The 18,229-nt window shown below is 42.9% G+C and overlaps 1 protein-coding gene across 1 annotated transcript in view; it reads left to right on the top strand.

Moving 5' to 3' along the window:
- The window catches only part of LOC104076008 (collagen alpha-1(XXVI) chain-like), a gene marked incomplete at its 5' end in the record, with an annotated part of 140,909 nt that extends 128,763 nt beyond the window's left edge, over nt 1-12,146 (top strand). Inside the window, 4 exons of the mRNA XM_009576704.1 lie at nt 2,074-2,136; nt 7,353-7,397; nt 8,446-8,530; nt 11,974-12,146. Of these exons, the coding sequence (XP_009574999.1) occupies nt 2,074-2,136; nt 7,353-7,397; nt 8,446-8,530; nt 11,974-12,146 (366 nt within the window). The remainder of the gene's footprint in view (nt 1-2,073; nt 2,137-7,352; nt 7,398-8,445; nt 8,531-11,973) is intronic.
- Nucleotides 12,147-18,229: the final 6,083 nt, after the last annotated feature.

The raw sequence follows: 18,229 nt of genomic DNA, 5'->3' as shown, positions 1-18,229 counted from the left end.
TCACCAATTCACCAAAGTGAATTTGTTAAGCCTAGCTTTTGAGAAATAGCACTTTCTATTCAAGAAAAATATCACAAATTCCCATCAGTTTGATTATTTATCGATACAAAAATTGTGGAGGGGGAAGGTAATAATGGAGTGTGATAAACTCACTCAAAAGAATTTATGATTGGAGAAGGGCAAAACGCTCACATGGATGGAAAAAGCTGGTTAAATGGAAAGAAGTGAAGTCATGATGAATAGTGAACTGCCAAACTACTCAAAACTGTGGTTGGCTGATACAAAGGGCCTCCAGTTTTGGGAAGAGTATTACTTAATGTGGAGGTAAACCAGTAACATCAAATATTTCAAAGGAATCTAACATGACTAAAGAGATAAAAGTGACTGAGGAGTACAGAGAGAGAGAAACGTTAAGTGACTTAGCAGAGGGATGTAACTTAGATCCTGATAAGAGGAGGTTTGGAATTGCTAGAAATTAGAGAAAGGAGATTTTTACTGCGTATTTATTAATCAGTTTGAAGAAGCAATGGACAGAAGGTTAGTGAAAGTTTGCAGTGTAGCAGAATCATTTCAATTAGTGAATGCTCTGGAGAACGATGAGAAACTCCAGATAGATATGAACACAGTGGGAAATTTGGCAGCAAAATGACAGATGCAGTTTAACGTGATTAAATACAAGGTAATTCACAATTCATAAATAGGTTCTGTAGTGGAGCCTGGCTTTTTCACATGCAGCACACATTATAAATCTTTTTTTTTTTTTTACAACAGATTTGTGGAATTCGGTGTTCTTGAGTATCCCCATATAATCACGCACTGAAAGTCACTGTTGAGAGCTCTCAAGAGCAAAGGGTGCTTATGGACACTTAAGCTTTGTTCGTGCTGCATGTTTGACATGGGGCCAAGTCTGGTTGGTGCCCTACCTCGTTTGGCAGCCCTAGTTAACCTCCTAAATCAGGCCTGAGTTTCTGAATCTTTTGTGGGCCCAGGGGAGACGTAGCTATGCTGGAGGCCAGGTCACTCTGCAGCTTGGTGGTGAGCTGGTGGGGCCGACTGTAGGCAAGGAGCAACACGTTAATGGTGAGCATTGCTGCCTCCCAGCTGAAACTAGGAGAGTGCTCCTCCTTTAGACCCTTAAAACACTAATGCCCAATCTTGTTGGGCCACTTAACCAGACGTTGAGGCTCCTCGCAGCTATGCCTCGAAAGCCCATTTCTCTGGCTCTGAGAGGTGGGGGTTTTGGGGGGCTGTTGTTAAACAGCTTGGCTTAAATCACCAGCGGTCTGGAGTGGAGCAGTAGTCTCACTTGCTGCATTTTCCAAGGCGACGTGCAAGTCACTTGAGGTGGAAAAAAGCATCTTGCATATGGTCGTGGGGAGTTGGGGAGCTGACATACTGAATATAAACAACAATATTGTTCTCTCCCTGTCTGGTTTATAGCTGTGGCTTCGCTGGGTGGATAAGTTAAGAATTTGGATTGATTTCTGCAAAGCAGTTCAATTAGTAGAAATCTGGAGACTATGCCCTTCTTATCCGTTGATGACTGCTTTATAGATTTATTCAACCCAGGGAGCAAAATTATTAGCAGAGATTGGGCTTAATTTGAAAATTGTTTATTAGGGTGAGTGAATAGCTTCAAAATAATTTCCACTGCACAATCCAATTAATTTTCAGGTATGTATGCTTACTTATGCCACCCACTGAGGCAATTATGAAGAGGGGGAAAGTAGTGGGGATTTTTAAGCTAACCATACTATCTGTATATTAATTTCTTCTTGGTAACTGAGAACAAGAACTATCCTGTCATACTGACCCCCTAAAAAATGTTACATCAGTAGCCTGCAGTGCATTAAAAGACCCAAAGAGAGGGATATGCAGAAACTATAGGCCTCAGGATATCTGCAAACAGAGCTTCCATTGTTGTTGCTTGAGGGTAAAAGAGAATCCAGCCCAATTGCTTAATGGGTGTATGAGGTTTTCAGGATCTGAGGATCGTTGGGAAATGTATTCACTACACCTACACAAAGGATGCACAGTAGAAATTAATTCCTTCTTGTTCTGCATCTCTTCTAGGGCTTACCAGGCTCTCCAGGACAACCTGGGCCAAAAGGCTCCAAAGGAGACCGAGGAGAGAGAGTAAGGTTTTACATACACAGAGAGATTCCCAGCAACATCTGTGGTGATGCTTCAGAAATTATATACAACATAGGTCTTTCAAATTCTGTGGGACTACAGCCATGAACAATTTTACATGTAGAGTTTTTAGGTCTTCTGCAAGAACCAAGATGATGGTTTACTGTACACATTAAGGGTTGAATTCCTTGCAAAGTCTGGTGCTACCTTAAAGAGATTCAGGTAGCAAATACATGGTATATAAAGGCTTGTGGAGACCAACTTTCTTCTGCCAACCAAAACTCTTTAGCGTGGGGTATTTTGGGTGGTCTAACTGAACTCTTTCTTCTGTGGCAATAAGGCAGTAAAAGCTCATCAGACTTTTCCTGAACCAAAGCCATTCCCTAGGTCAAATGATGTTCTTAATATGTTTAGAATATTGAAATGATGTTCTTAATATGTTTAGAATATTGAAATGATGTTCTTAATATGTTTATGTGCTATACCTCAGTCCTTGATGGGTTGTCAAGTGCTAATAACTAAACATAGATAGAAGGGCTGTTTGAATGTTATTTCCAAACTGGTGAAGTTTAGGAAATACCAGAGAAAAATCTAACAAGGATATAAATGTGTCAGATTCCCAGTCCAGCATTCAAGGACCAGGAAGGGTTTCAAAGTGGCATTTGGGCCTTCTGTTCAGCTTACTCTCCAAAAGGTCATGGTCTTTGAGAGACACTAGGAGCACAAAATTATTTGAGAATGTAGTACATGGTGGAGGATCATTCAGTAATTAGATCTGTAAAATGTAGAAGTGGGCACAGATGGACTATGACTAAGAACCTAGTGTGGAGCAGAGTCAAAAAAAGGAAGAAAGATAAGGAGAAAAATACTGGTTGGTACCTCTAAAATGATGGACATCTGCAATGGTGGCTGCAAGGACACAGCCTTGGGCCACAGCTGTAGGAAACAAGTTCCCTTTTCTTCCAAGTGCCACTTTCACCGAAGCATAGATGGAGGTGGATGTGGAGGTCACCACTTGTAAATGGGTGGCTGTAGATGACGTGCTTCCCCCATATGACAGCATCTCCTCTTCTTCATTTCTGCTCACTCTTCCAATCCAAAAGACAGAGGGATGTCTGAAAGAGCTAAGAAAGACAAATGCAAATTGGTTAACTCCAATTTGATGACTTCCCAAATTCATGAGAATAACCAGCAACAGACTTAAACTACGTTCCTCTGTCCAGACAGTGTGCAAGGAGAGCAAGTCCAGGTGGCTTGTTTTGTTCCCTCCTGAGGCACTTCGCATCAAGGAGCAGTGACTATCTGAGGATGGAGCACATACGCTTTTAAAAAGCTCCGTTTTATTTTAGTATCTTTGCAAATTGTTTTGGGTGCTTGGTCCCTGTTCTTACGTAAGAAATCACTTGCAGCTCCCTGAAAGACAGAGACCATTTAAAATGACTGTTAGTAATTTTTTAATAACAGTTTCCTTGTGCAGATCAGCCACTTTGGGCATGTATTGGCTTTACTAATAGATTATAGACTGAAATATTTCTGGGATTAGAATTTAAGATTCTCAGAGAGAGCAAAACCTTAACTGATGAGATTTCAGCACAGGTTACCGCCTACAGCTCATCACCGTTAAATGTTAATTTTCAGTTTTAAAAAAAAAAAAAAAAAAGGCATGGTATATGGCAAAGTGTCAAGCTTCCATCCAGGAAACTGATAAGAGCTCTTCCTCAATGATTCATTTAACCTTTTGCTTTAATTTGTGGTTGACTATATTGCTAAGACTATTTTGAAACAAAAGCTTTGTTGCACTGTGTCCATTCAGTACAGACAAATCCTTTAGACTTTGATTTTGTTCCTTCCTTGCTAGATATTTAGAATTGTAACTCTCCTTCTAGGTTTGGGAGAAATGAGATTTTCAAATATCAGAATGTCTTGCTAAATAGAAAAAATAAATTCTATTTCCTGTCCTTCCTCTGTTGGTGTGGAAAGTGAAGCCGATTGCTTTTTCTGGCAGAATTTCTGTAGGATGTTCTGTGTGCTTTTTGTCTTTTGTGAGTGTGGATTTGAATGCTGGTTTTGACAACTACATGCTGCAATTTTGGGTTTGGTGGATACAAATTAGAGCTAGCTTTACACAGAGCGGAGGAGCTGTGCAGCTGCAAAGAAAAGCAGAGGAGGGTTTACAGTATCTATTGAGATTGGAGAAAATGTTATTATACATTCTTCCCGCTTAATCTCAGAAAGAACAGATGTAGAAGAGACCTGAAGCAGTCTGAGCGCATCCCCTGGATGGCACATCTATATGTGTGCTGCTCACGATCAGCCTCTGTTCATCTTATTCTTAAACAGTGCCAGTGAGGGATACAGCACATCATCTCAAGGCAGTCTTTGGAGGTACAGCTAGTGAGGGCCTGGGATAAAAGATATTTCTAACATCCAGCCTAAATATCCTTTGATCCCTTTTAAGCTGATAACATCCTTTCCTGTTCCCCCTGGACATAGGGAACAGTCTGCTTATGTATTTTGAGTGCATTGTTATGTCTCCTCTTGTGATTTGCCGCTTGCCTGTGCTTTTTTCACAGGCCTCACTCCCTCCAGTGCAGAATCCAAGTATTTCCCTTTGAAGATGCTCAGAGCACAAATTGGGCCTTCCTCCTAGCGCTCTTCGTGTCGATACGGGCCTTTGTCTAGTGCTGGCTAGCTGCTCACCGAGCACTGCGCAGCTCTCCATCGTAATGTTTTTCAGATGCCCAAGGCCCACTGGTTTTTTATACAAAGCAGCAGTTTGATGGACACAATAACAAAGCAGTTCTCCCTTTCTGGCAAATACTACAAAAAGCTGCCGCCAGCTAGGTAGTTTTTTGGGGGAAAAAAGGATGGGTTTGTTTCTGTGTATGTCTAGGGGAGAAGAGCCAGGTTAAGTATGTGGCTGTTTCATCAATGGATTTCTAAAGATGCTTTTAAATTTCGCTGCTTCTTCCCCAGTTCCTGCTTTTTCATGAAATAATCTATAACTGTTCTTCTGGTCAGGGATTCTGCCCTGCCCCAGCGTGCTCCAGGGTGGGAAACGAACGCTGCAGAGGAAAACGGGGGGGGAAAAGATGCTCAGTTTGATGGCATTTCATTCTGCCCCAAACCAACACATACCATTTCAAAATGTTTCTGTTTAAAACAACAACAAAAAAACAACCCAAAAAACCCCACTGAGAACAATGTGAAAATTAGCACAGCAGGAAAAAGAAACAAACCAACCAAAATATTGTATGTGTGTTTTGATCAGTAGCTGTTGGGGTTAACACAGGGATGTGTGTGTGGAGCAGGAGGCAGATTAAATCAGTGCTCTGTGGGAGTCCTGGGCTCTGTTTGCTGTCTGGGGCAGCATCAGCCCATCAGCTTTACGAGAGAGAAGAATGCAGTATCTTTGTAAGAAACAATCTCCAGCCAAATTCCTCCCTGGTATAATGTAACTGACTGCTGTAAAGTTCAAAAAATTGCTAATCGTCTTACTGAGAGGGTACTGAGCTGAGTAGCTCTGTATTGAACCAAACTTCTCCAAAGTGTGATGGGATTTGGAGCTGATACTTGACAGAAAACCATGACCCGCTTTTGCTGTCTCTAAGTGATAATGTCAAGGGAAAGGACTTTTTTTTCTTATTATCCCAAGTGTAAGGTTTTTCATTAAGCCATCTTAATTCCACTAGTAAAAATTACACTATGTTCTTGTCAAATGGAAGCATATCTCCTAATGACACTTACTTTATTTCCAACAGGGGCAAGCAGGTCTGACTGGAGAGAGGGGCATTAAGGGATTTCCTGTAAGTGATGTACTTGCGGGTGTGTGCAAGACTCAGATGGGTTTGGTGCCTGCCTGGCACCATACATACCACCTAGCTGGACTGCGGCTGGTTCAGCCAGCTCTCTCAGATGCAATGCTTAGGTCAACTGTCTCCAGCTTAGACATTTGTTCAATAGGCAACCTCACCTTAACGTATTCCTCTGCAAATGAAACATAGTCTTCCCGCATGTTAAGCATAGTGCTGAAACGCCGTGATCAGGAAGGCGTCATGCCAGCAGAGATGTGCTTTGCTTGCAGATCCCCTCTAGCCAGACCTTGGCAGACAGAAGCCCTCTCCCTGCCCCGTGAGGTTCCTGGCACTAGCTGAGCCCACTGTTAAACAACCCAAAGTACCTCAGCTGCTCTCAACTCCCTCTTGCACCTTGGTCTGCCAAGCTGAGCTGGAAAGCCTTTAATGACATTAAGAGATGTCGCCAAATGACTTCTTGGCATTACCTGAACAGATGCACACAGGTGATGTCTGCACTGGCACATGTGGCTAGGGTGCAAACAACCCGGTGGAGATGAAGGTTGGCTAAAAGCGAGATAGTGGAGCAAGTTGGGTTTTTTTTTGGCTGGCAGCATCCAGAGAGGGTCTAGATCCTGTGGGAGGGTTCTCTTCTCTCTTCCTTAATTCCATCTCATCGTTTCGTACCATTCACACAACCTTTTCTTCAGTCCTGCCTCCCATACCCACCCCTGCCTTGCAAGTATCTCAGGGATGTCCAGCAAGTTGGAGGAGCCCAGGCATTTCCACCCTATTTTATTCACCAGTTTGTTAGGCCTTTCCCTTGTTTTATGCTTGTGGTTTAATCTCTCCATGTCATCTGTTCATCGAGAAATGCATGAACTTCTTGGTTAGAGGGGAACATCAGACCAATGTTCACAGCACATAGGGAACTTTGTTCAAGAAAAGCTTAATGAGCATCTTCAGAGGCAGAAAGTGATGTGACTAATTAATGAAAGCAGAATGGAGGATTTTTTTGTGTTCTAAATCAAAGATGAAGATGTGCATGTTTGGGGGAGGGGAACAGTATCTTTATCTCAGTGTGAGATAAAAGCATTGCTCATTGAGATCTTCATGAGATGTATGTAGTCCTGTTGTGGGCCCAGTTCATGGCAGCCAGCCCTTCCTGCACCTTGGCCACTCCTGGCAAAGTTCATCAGTGTTAGAAATGGTGATGACCTCCTGGGAAGCTGGTGGGAGCCAGGACAGAGCTCACGAGAGCACTTTGGCCCTTGGTGTGAAGTGCCAGAGAGTCAGTTTGTTTTCTGCTGGTGAAATGCTTCTGCCTTTAATTTGTTCTTTTGGAGGGGAGGGAAGGGATGCAAGTGATCCTGGACAGAGTCCTCAGTCACATGAAAACAAATTTCTGTTTCTTGTCTGTTTTAGGGTGAACCAGGCAAGAAGGGTGAGGAAGGTGACAAGGGTGCTGATGTAAGCATGTATTTCCACTGTTGTTTTACTTTCCTTTTTGTCTCTTTACTGTGCTTCAACCATATTCCCTTTGGCAGGCTGCTTTGTGGAGGGCAAGGGTCCTGTCCACAGTTAAAAGTGCAGGGCGAGAGATGATTTGAACCTTGGGTTTGATCTTAATACATGCTAGATATCCTGGTCTTTGAGGTTTCCTTGGCCACGTTGTCAGCTGCCCTTCTCACCATGCTCTCTGAACACCTCCTCAGTCCCCAGTGGGTGTTCTGCCACACAGAACTTCTACAAGGTAGGGAATTACTCCCCCCCGTCCCTCCCACAAGCTCAGGGACAGACTCCCAGAAGAGATCAAACTGCATGTGCAGAGAGAGAGCTGGAGTTCTCACATCTCAGCTCTCCCACCCTAAAGTACTTCCCAATGTCCATCTGTCCCTTCAAGCCCATATCTAAGGCAATGAGGGGGCAACAAACTACAGCTTGAGTGTACGTGAAAGTATGTGGCCAGGCTTCAGGCAGCACGAGGCCCAGCTAGGAGCTCTCTGACAGGCAGCGTGAAGCCCGTCAGGATGGGCTTGCATGCCCCTGTTCCAGTTTCTAAGGGAGCAACAAGATGGTGCTAGCTACACGTCCCCGTTTCCTGGTGTACCAACAAAGAGAAAAGCCAGGTAACTCACTGATGTTCAGAGTACATGTCAGATGAGAGCAAAACCTGTTCTCCAGGTAGTTCAGCATAGTTGTTAACATAAGCTTCCCATTATAAAGGTTTGACAGGAATATACACCCTGGGTTTGGCCCACTGCAGAAGCAGGAACCAAACTGAAAGGCTTGGTTTTGGGTCAGAGGCTCTGCAAACATGGGGTATAACTGAGGAGTTTTTCTTTAAATATGGATTTCTCCTGCATTCCTACTTTACTCTTGCTGCTTATCTCCCCTTTTACATCTTTTCTTTTTTAAACATTCACACTGCTTAGTTTGGCATTATGGAGGCAACATTATGAGCAAGAAGCCTATTCTGCAATATATACCAATGTTAGTTTTCTTTTCCTTCTTGCAGGGGGAAGGTGTTCAACAACTTCGAGAAGCTCTGAAGATTTTAGCTGAGAGGGTATTAATTCTTGAGCACATGATAGGAATTCATGGTAAGCGTCGCTAAGGTTTTCTTTTCTAGGCAACTGGGGGCTCTGTTCAGGCAGCTGCTTGATGGTTAAACATCCTCCCAGCCTCCTAAACTCTCTGTCTAGTATCTATTTAAGCCGTGTTTTCAAAACTAGGTACCCAACGTTACTTAAAGGATGCTTAGAACTGTTGAGGATCTAGAGCTTCCACCAACTGCACTATAGTTACTCTGGCTTTACAGTAGCAGGTGAAATGACCCCCACAATAATTTTTATTACAATTCAGAAAGCCAAGTCACGAGCAGCAGCTCAAGCCATGTGGCACAGATCATCTACCAGCTTCCCAGGGAGCTGCTTGTTCAAGTCTTTAGGCCAGATCATTTAATCCTGTTAATAGTATCTTCCAAGTGACTTTAACACCACTGAGGCCCTTGCCTTGTGTAGCACTATATTTTACAGAGAAAGCCCAAACAGTGCTACACGTTACCCTGAAAACCAGTGATCCCTGAACGTCTTGTGATTATAACTTACATAAAACCTATTTTCACAATCAGATTTAAAGAAAGTGTCATGTGTTCTTTGTTCAGATAGATTTAAGTTTTCTGTTGAGGCTATTTGCCGTCACTGGTACAGTGTGTGGCATCATCCCTTAATGAGTGTTTTCTTCCCTTAACCAGAGTATGGGCTTGTGCAATCGTCACAGATCAGACTTCTCCCTTTGGGGTACTTGAGGATCAATACTCTTACAGCTGCCAAAAGTTGCTGTGCCAATTTCTCCCCTTTCGGAAACACAGTAGAGGCAAAATGTTGTTTAGATCTATGATCCCAGCCTGTAAGAAGCAAGCCTGTTCCTTGGCTCCGAGATGACGATTTTTTTAAATCAACTCCCATAGCACTTTTCTTTCTTATTTTCTCCTTGACATATGGCACCTCATTCCTGGCCTCACTTGTAAAGCAAGCTGCTCACACCTTCCTTTAGATTGACATCCACTTTTATTATGAAGTGGCCTTTGGATATTGATTTAGCCTATGAAAATGCTAAATAGTTAAAATGTCCAGCAGTTCCTAAGCAAGTGACTTAAAGTGCGTCTATTACTATGCAGTAAGGCAGCGTGCTTCGACAGCCCACAAGCTCCTTCTGGAGCCAGCACAGTGCTAAAATGAAAATGCTGCTCAGCACTTCAAAGCCGGAACAGTGTGTGTGTGGTGCTCCGTTATATGGCTGAACTGGCTTGGGTCTCAGCACTGCTCTTCTGTTCAATGGACATGTGTTTTTTAGAGGCCCAAAGTACTATTTCCAGAAGCAATAGGCAGCAACAGCTTAAGCTTTTCGGGAAATCATGAATCACGAACCCATGATTTAACCACAGTCACCCTGACCTTACCTCTGCATTCATCCTAGTTTGCTTCATATTTTCATTGGATTTTATACACCAAGGGCAGGAAGAGATGTTTTTATGCTTCTTTGCTTTGAGATGGTGGAGATACCGGGAAGACACCCACTAGATTACCTAGGCAGCAATCCATGCCCAGCCGGTATGTTCTCCGGGCAAGAGGGGAAGGGAAACCCAGTCCATAGCACAGTGCAGTGTCTTTACAGGACCCAGGGCCTGGCCCTCCGTTACCTTTTACTTTGTACCTTCACTTATACTAGTATAAAGCAAAGTGTCAGCTCTTCAGGAAGCTTAGGCACCGTATAGGCAGTGTATAGACACTGGGGCTTGGACTGGGGGATTCATGCAACTTTGCCCCTAGTTTGCTGCCTAGTTTATCTATTTTATACATGGTCTGTTTGGCAATACAGCAGCAACAAGGCATGTGCTGCTGTTATTTTGAAACGGTCATTTTGGCAAACCATTTTTACTGACATAAATGTATTTTCTGCTATTGCCTGGGATAGAGGCGAGTTATTTATATCCATGTATACTTCTATACTAGTGTAACTGCATCAGCAAAAATGGATGGGGTTTAATTGTACAGTGTAGTTAAGGCCATATTTAAACACCTATATTATATGACTTTATATAAATAGTTCTTTTTTATCCAATAACAGTATAGATAATTTTATTTTTACTCTGTGCTTTTGAGATAGTTCCATTCTTTAACTTAAGACATATTTTAGGCCCTAGAAAAATACTGTTTAGAAAGAGAACTTGGAAAGTAAGGCGTGTTTTCCTTGTGCGATTATGTTCATCCCTTTATGTGTATATGGTTAAAAAAAAAACAACCACACAACAGAAAAAGACATAAAATAAAACGGAATATCCTTGAGCACAGACCTCCCTGCACTGAAAGGCACCACACAGGTTTAAATCACCCAGCACCAACTATCTGGTCGTGTTCCCACCGTAGGTGTTAAGGATTTTACCACAGGTTCCTGGGCAGCCCGACTCAGCCCAGCTTTAAAGACCCACGCAGAAATGCCAATCGCATGCTCTCGTTTTCCCAAGAAACTTCACAATCAGTGTGGTTTCCAAAACCACAGCCACCCAAGCAACAAGGCAAAACATACCAGCAAACAAACCTATTCTCTGCAGTGGGAGGCCAGTTTGAGATTATCTGGCCTAGCAAACTGCAGAGAGCAGCCCAGCAGGACACACGAAAGCCCAAATTGTTTAGCAGCGTTTACTTCCAGCGAACACAGCACAAATCCTCCGGCAGCCAAACACTCACTTGAAACAGAAACGCTGCCTCGTGGGATCAAACCAAGGCTGGGTGTCTGGCTTGTGAGGTTGGGCTCTTGGCAGGGAAACAAGCAAACGTCCATCTCTGAAGGCAAAAGGAAGAAGCTGGGGCATTGCAAATGATGAGGCAGCATCAAGTTATCAGCATCTGTTGCTGACTACTGGGAATATGGAAGAGTGGCCGTAGTCAAATGTATATTTAGCTTTGTAGGGCAGGACGCTGTAGGAAGAGAAGGTATGTGTTACCATGAGGCATGCTGGGAGAACGGACAGCTAATATTTATTCCCAGCTTTATTGCTAATTTGGCTGTAGCCTAGGGTGGATCGAGCCTTTCGTTCAATCTTTTCAAAATGTCCTCCTTTACAAGGAGTGAAATGGTACTTAAACCCCCAGGAGCATCACTTCCCAGTGACCACTTGGCCTCATCCTTCAATAACAGGAGTCTGTGGGCAATGCCGAGTAGCAGCTATAGCCCAAGCAAAATCATAATCAATAAAAGAACAGCGCTTTATAAATGGAATTACAAAAGAGAACAGGACCTGCTGGGCCACGTGCAGTACGAGTACTTACCCAAAGAGTTTAGACAGAGCCGAGGGAAAAGACCTAATATAGGAGTAGTGTGATGGCAGCAAACACGTTGCTCCACAATTGCTTGCTGGATGGAAAGACAACAGGAAGGACAACACTTCTTCCCGAAGAGGTATCATTCAGAAGGGCCCATTTACTCTTTCCTTAGCCTCCCCTTTTAAATAGAGCTCTCCCGTGACTTTCTTTCCTTACAGACTCTTTATCTTCCATTGAGCCAGGCTCTGGACAAGATGTGATCCCGGGCTCCCCTCTGCGAACCAGCATCAAGATCAAACGTGGAGGACCCCAGCAGCCGCAGGCCTACCAGATCCTCTCTTCACTGCTGGATGACAGTGAAGCCAAAAGGAGAAGCAATCGGATGAAGTAGGAGCATCTGTGTGTTCTCTGTGCCTGTTCCCCAGTTAAAGATACAGTATCCCAGTGCTTAATTGCAGAGTGCAAATGAAGTGGGTAAGAGGCTGCAGTGTTGGCAACTGGGTTTTCTTACCTGGCCAATACTATGCCCTTATTGCGGGGAATGTCTTATCCATAGCTCAGAGAGGGTCTTACAAACATTTTTCTTGATTTTGTTGTTTTGCCTTTGGAATACCAGATGGCAGGTGTCCTCAGAAGCTGTCTACAGAAATGATACCTCCTGACTCTGTGTCTCAAAAGTTTAATCCTCCCCTTGTTTCCTCACTGCCCTTGAAAGTTACTCAGTTAAAGCACTGCTTAACCGGCTGAGACAATCAATCCCATCTAGACTCAAAGCCAAGCCCTAGTCTTGTCCATTGGTATAGTTGGTGGCATCTGCTTTTATTTCATGTGGTGGTGTCATGCTGACTTCCGGGTGAAGATACCATTTCTGTAGGCCATTAAAGCATGACCTGCAAGGATTTCTTTTAAGCAAAGAACAAATTGGAAAATTCAAAGAACATCGAAAAATGTTACTCTGAAAATTTAGGTTACTCTTTGGACTTTAGCATCAAAATCTTGGCTTTTCATGTTGCTAATTGCATGTGAGTGGCATTATTTCTGTTATGGTTGGCTATGCAAGGACTTTTGATGCAAATGTTCATGGCAACATTGACTTTCTATCTATCTTCAGAGAGATTAGGCTGTTTTTGTGAAAATATAGAGCAATTTGTATGAGATATGATGGAATTGTGCAAGAATTTTCCCATATTGTGTTCAGCCCGTGCATACATCCAGAGATAATTAGTTTAAGTAGTAGCAATAACTGTTCACAGAAAAGGATATTTTACAATAGTTTCTTAATCCTACATCAATAACGAAAAATTTTCACACTGTTTTGTTTTTATCTTGTGAGTAAATCCTTGCCATTTGAATGTGGAGACAATGTAGTAGCAAGCCACAGCCTAAGGAATTAGAGCGTTGTCAAGAGCTGGGACTGGGAGTTAAATACAAAGTAATTTTACTTTTTGCAATAACTTGTTATTTTGGGGGAAGTCCCAGCTTCCAGGGTTAAGAAGTTGAACCTGCCCTTCAGTGACAAAAGAATCACTACACCTGCTGTGCAAGCCAAATTGGACAAGTTCATGTCATTCATGTAGACAGTGATTTTTGTTAGAAAGGGTGAGACTAATCAACAGAACCTATGGTACTATTTTTTAATTTTTTTTTTAATTCCCAAACACACCTCCCACCCACCCCGCCCCCATTCTGACAGCTTTCAAATTCAGCCCAGGATGAAAGTAAGCAAATTGAGTTTGTGTTTGTCATTTTATGGCATAAGTCAGGTAAATAGTGACATTCTATCTGATTCCTAGTGCAAGATACAGCTATCTGAAAAAGGCAAACTGTACTGCTACAGTATTTCTGTCGAAAGCTGTTGCAAAGACCAACAGTATGGTCCATGTATTCAGCCACCCTTATCACTCTAAGTGATCTTCTTAAGGCAAAACCAGAAACGTGGTACACTGGAAATGAGGCTTAAAATGAAGGAGCTCTGCCAACCCAACATTAGCCACACATTAAATTAACTTTCCATATACGTTGTAAACATGGTAGACATCAGAACATCCAAATATTTCATCTGAAGAGCATTATATTTTCAGAAATGAACAGGTTACAGGCTGCTTCACGATTCACTGAATCGTGACTGAATTCACTATATGTCTTCATTTGGCCCTGTTCTTTAGAAATCCAACCATCCGTCCCAAAACAGGTAAAATGGTGTAAGTTGATGCTGAGCAAGCACCAGAAACTTGTCCTCATACAGAAGCTTTTTACTGCCCTACAGCTAAATAACAAACAGCCTTGGTTCAGCTGGCTTGGAGGCTGCAGTAAATGCATTTACTTGCCCGGCTTTTGAAACCTCGCGCTGCTTGGCTAATGCCAGTGGTGGAGCTCATTCAGCAGTCAACCCACGTAGTTCAGGTTGCACTTCCGTACGCTCAAGTTTTCCTTTGGACATTTCAAAGAAACAAGCCCAAAGTGTTACAACAGTCTGGGGAGTTGAAGGCAAGGTACTATCAGGTGCTCTCTTTCTTTAAGACTCCAACATTTGAAGTGAATGCAGAGTTTTGCCAAGAGCTGATGCTTCGGGCTCCAGCGTTCCTTTGCCTGCCTGTACTCTGAATTACAGCTGGAGTGTGATATAGTCAGAAGACAAGAAAACAAGTAAAACTGCCCAAGTCAAGCAGGTTACTGACCTGAAGCAGCCATCCTGTATTCATAACCCTTCTGGGAGAATGAGATAAAGTCTCTTGAATGCCTCTTACTTTCAAATCCAGCACTAACTCTAAATCCAGTGCTAACTCTAATGACAGTAAGTATATAAATGATGCTGAATTAAATCAGTGTCTTAAAGAAGGCTGGCAACCAGCTCTCAGCCTAAAACCAGTCACAAATACAAACAGCTCAGCTTTTCAACATCTAGCGAGTGACTGAAGTGCTGAACAGCAGCCCATGTCCCTCCACTCGCTACTGTGAGGGCAATAGCTCTGTTGGTGGACAGCTAAGCACGGTGCAGCCACTGATACATTCTTGGAGAATAATCTTTCCATTTAAGAAATTAAATGCACAACAAAAAGAGGTTTGTCCATTTACAGGCTGATTACCGTGTAGGAATTGGGAAGTACTTGATTACCTCTTTGTTGAATCGGGACCAAATTGGTCGTGATCACATGGAATCACACGACATAGCTGGTGGCTTCCAGGAGATAACCCCTTACGCCTACCAGTAGGTGTTGGAAAGTCAGGCCCTGAAGACTGAGGAGAAATCCCAGTTCAGTCTAAACGCGTCCGCTGGGCAGGTTGGTGCTAACTATAGTTGCTTGCCACATTCAAAAAGTGTCCTCATGGCAGTTTCAGGAAATAAACTAAACCAAAGCAATCTTTAAAAAGGGAAACACCAAAATTTGGTTTCGCTGGTCTTGTAGCTATGGGGTTGAATTTGGGGAAGAGGGAGTACAATGGGGCCATTTTCACTTCCCTGACGTTTTGGAGCCTTCACACTGAATTGAAAGAGAAATTTTTCTTCCTCCAAGTTTGTCTTCCTGAATTCAAAGCTATTGCATTAGCTTGACGAGTGCTCTGTTCAAGTCATTCATACTGACTAGGATTTTGAATTTTAAATTGTTTAAAACAAATTACTGGCAAGATGAAAGGAAATTTAATGGAAGTTGTTTGCAATGAATCCTGCCAAGTCAATTGTCAAAAGGTTTGGGTTGCAACCATTTTAATTATTGACTTTTCCAGATTTCTGTATGAGCTATGTAATTTTTTTCTCCCCACACTTCTTGCTTTATTTAGCTACATCTCTCTCTTACGTGGTACTGTATCTTTAATTTGGGTGACAGTAGGATTATACCAAATGGACTTTCTCTCTCAGCTGGGGTTTCATTCCTCTCTACTTACAAAAGGGTTGGACCACACTGTTGTGCAGTCCCAGTTTAATTATGTTTTAAAGGTGAACACAGCCTCACATGCTGACATTAATGATATTCATGACTAAGCAAACCACTCCAACCACATTTTCCATCTTAGGCAGGATACTAAGGTTCATTTTAGCCAGGGCATATAATGCATCTTGCCATGTCTATGTAACTTAGAGAGTGGGTTTATTTTGAATGCGTGCTCATTTAGAAATATATTTTAATTGAAATGTTTAGTGCTTTATCTTACATGCATACTGTGCAATACCATAGTGTGTTCTTTTCCTTTTTTTCCCTAAGGCTTTTTTGAAATTCTTAATGTTTCTTTGAGGTCCAATGTGTTTTTGACTTGGATCGGTTCTGGTAGTAGTAACACATTTTCCTTGCCTTGAGCTAACCAGAAGCAGCAGCAGCACATTGCACAACCAAAAATCTTTGCAATTCATGCACCCTCATGTTCACCAGCAATCTGGTACTCCTGGGAGGCGGAGAATGCTTCTCTCCAGAGTATCTAATTTGCACTTACCGTAAAGAATTGATAGCAACCAGGGTAATAGGAATAAACTAGAGAGAAGAGCCCTCACCTGCTCCCACCAAGCTCCACCGTAATTTTGCCATCAACTTTCGAAGGAACAGGCCATAAAAATCAGATCCAGGTCTTCAGCTAGCATGGACTGGTGCCGCTTTCAGTGGAGCAGAGCATATGGCTCGCAAGCGGCTTTCTGAGAGTTTGGCTCTGGGATTGGGGTTCGCGCCCAGTCTCTGCAATGAACTATTTTAATGTAGGAACCTGACCACTGTGACAAAGGCTTCTAAAAGACAATCAGCTTCTGGAATTACTTCTCGATACAATTTATTGGAAATCCATTCCCCTCCACATTTACAGCTTCTGTCTTATTCGAGATTACATTCCATTCTGGTGTTTGGTGGTATAGGGGTTTAAACTACTCACAGTTTCTGTGATTGCGTTGAAACCAAGCAATTCAAAGGTGCTATAATTGTTCACAAAGCACATTCCCATCCACAGAAGGAAATGTTACCTTTTTCACTAGTTATTTTACACAGTATTTTTTTATTTATATCAGTGTGTTTCGTATGTGTGCAAATGGTCCCGGCTTCTCTCATTGTAATAAGCTTTACAACCATTTGGTCTTTTATAGGGCAGCCATACGCAATATCTTGCAATCGTGTAATTTCTTAACTTAGAGCAAGAATAAATCTCATCTGACACGATGAACTCATTTATGGCAGGCTCTAATGTTTTTTGTAAACACAACCTGTTTGTTCCACCTCTTGCATGGTTACTTACCTGTTTTCATATTGCTATGTTATTGTTCAAAATATCTATTTCTCTTTATTTGCTATGGGTTTTGTTACTGTATATGGAATGTTTTGTATTCAGCATTTTCTTACAGAGCAGAGTGGGAACAGTATTCAAGAACCCACAAATACCAAAGACCTTTCATGTAATGCACTGAGAAATAAACATACTGTAAATGAATATGATGTCAGGTGTCCTGTATTTATAAAGGTCAGAGCAAGTTCAAGCAAACTGCATCCTGAAATTAGGGCATCTGCTTTTCTTTCCTGCCATCTCAACTTTCTCTGACTGTATGTTTGCAGGTCTCTCAAAAAGGAAGATTGTGCATAAAGACCCTGCTTCTGGTCATCTTCCATGGGGTGGAGGAGCAAAAAGGGCCTTCATTAACTAAAGCCAAATCTGACAGTTTCTTTGCCCATGATGGGACTGACTCCCTGCAGATATTGGCTAGACTGCTTCAGCAAGCACGCCTGCCGTCTCGGAGGTTTGAGATTTGTCTCTAGGACGCACTTAGTCACTACTCCGCATTCCCAGCCACACTAACCAAATACAGGGGCATATCCTGCCTTCATGGTGAGGCATTTAATTTGTAAAGCAGTCTAGGTTAGCCTTCAAGCAATGTCAACTTCGAGCATCTTGCTTTGCATTGCAGAGGGAGGCACTACCTGGATATGGCAGGCTCTTCCTGCAGGAACAGCCTTCCTGTTCAGGGTCCGTATCTGTCAGTGCAATACAGGGATCGCAGCTTTCCCTCAGCTGAGCTGGGGCACCCTGAGGACGGGTTGGCTGCGGCAGACTGTGTGACGGGGGAAAAAGCCAGAGAGAGAATTCTGCAGTGCTTAAGAGCGTAAATTAAAATCTGTTGTTACCTGCAACTTGCCTCACTTCCTCATAAGTTTCCTTACAGTTCAAGGAGGTCGAGTTGGCTAAGCTAAGACAGCGACGGCTGCCCGGGCCCCCTCCCTGCAATCCCCAGGTACCTCCCGGGCATCTGCCTCCTCCAGAAGCGGCCGCGTTTGCCCACTTGTGCTTTCTCTGAATTTGCCTCTGGGCTTATGGAGACCCCCAGCGTCGTCACCTCTTGTGACAATTCAAACTGTTAGAAGAGGATGTGGTTAGGAACCTTTTATTTTTTTTTTTTTTAACCTTCCTATGAGGGGAACAACTACCCATTTAGATGCAACTACCTATCTTTGCAATGGGAGGCTTTACTCTGCGTGAGCCTCGGCTGTAGGAGAGGACCTGAGCTGG

The sequence above is a fragment of the Fulmarus glacialis genome, unplaced genomic scaffold (genome assembly GCF_000690835.1).
Source record: "Fulmarus glacialis isolate BGI_N327 unplaced genomic scaffold, ASM69083v1 scaffold12714, whole genome shotgun sequence".
Lineage (NCBI taxonomy): Eukaryota > Metazoa > Chordata > Aves > Procellariiformes > Procellariidae > Fulmarus > Fulmarus glacialis.
Note: the sequence above shows the minus strand (reverse complement) of the source record. Positions and strands in the feature narration are given on the sequence as shown.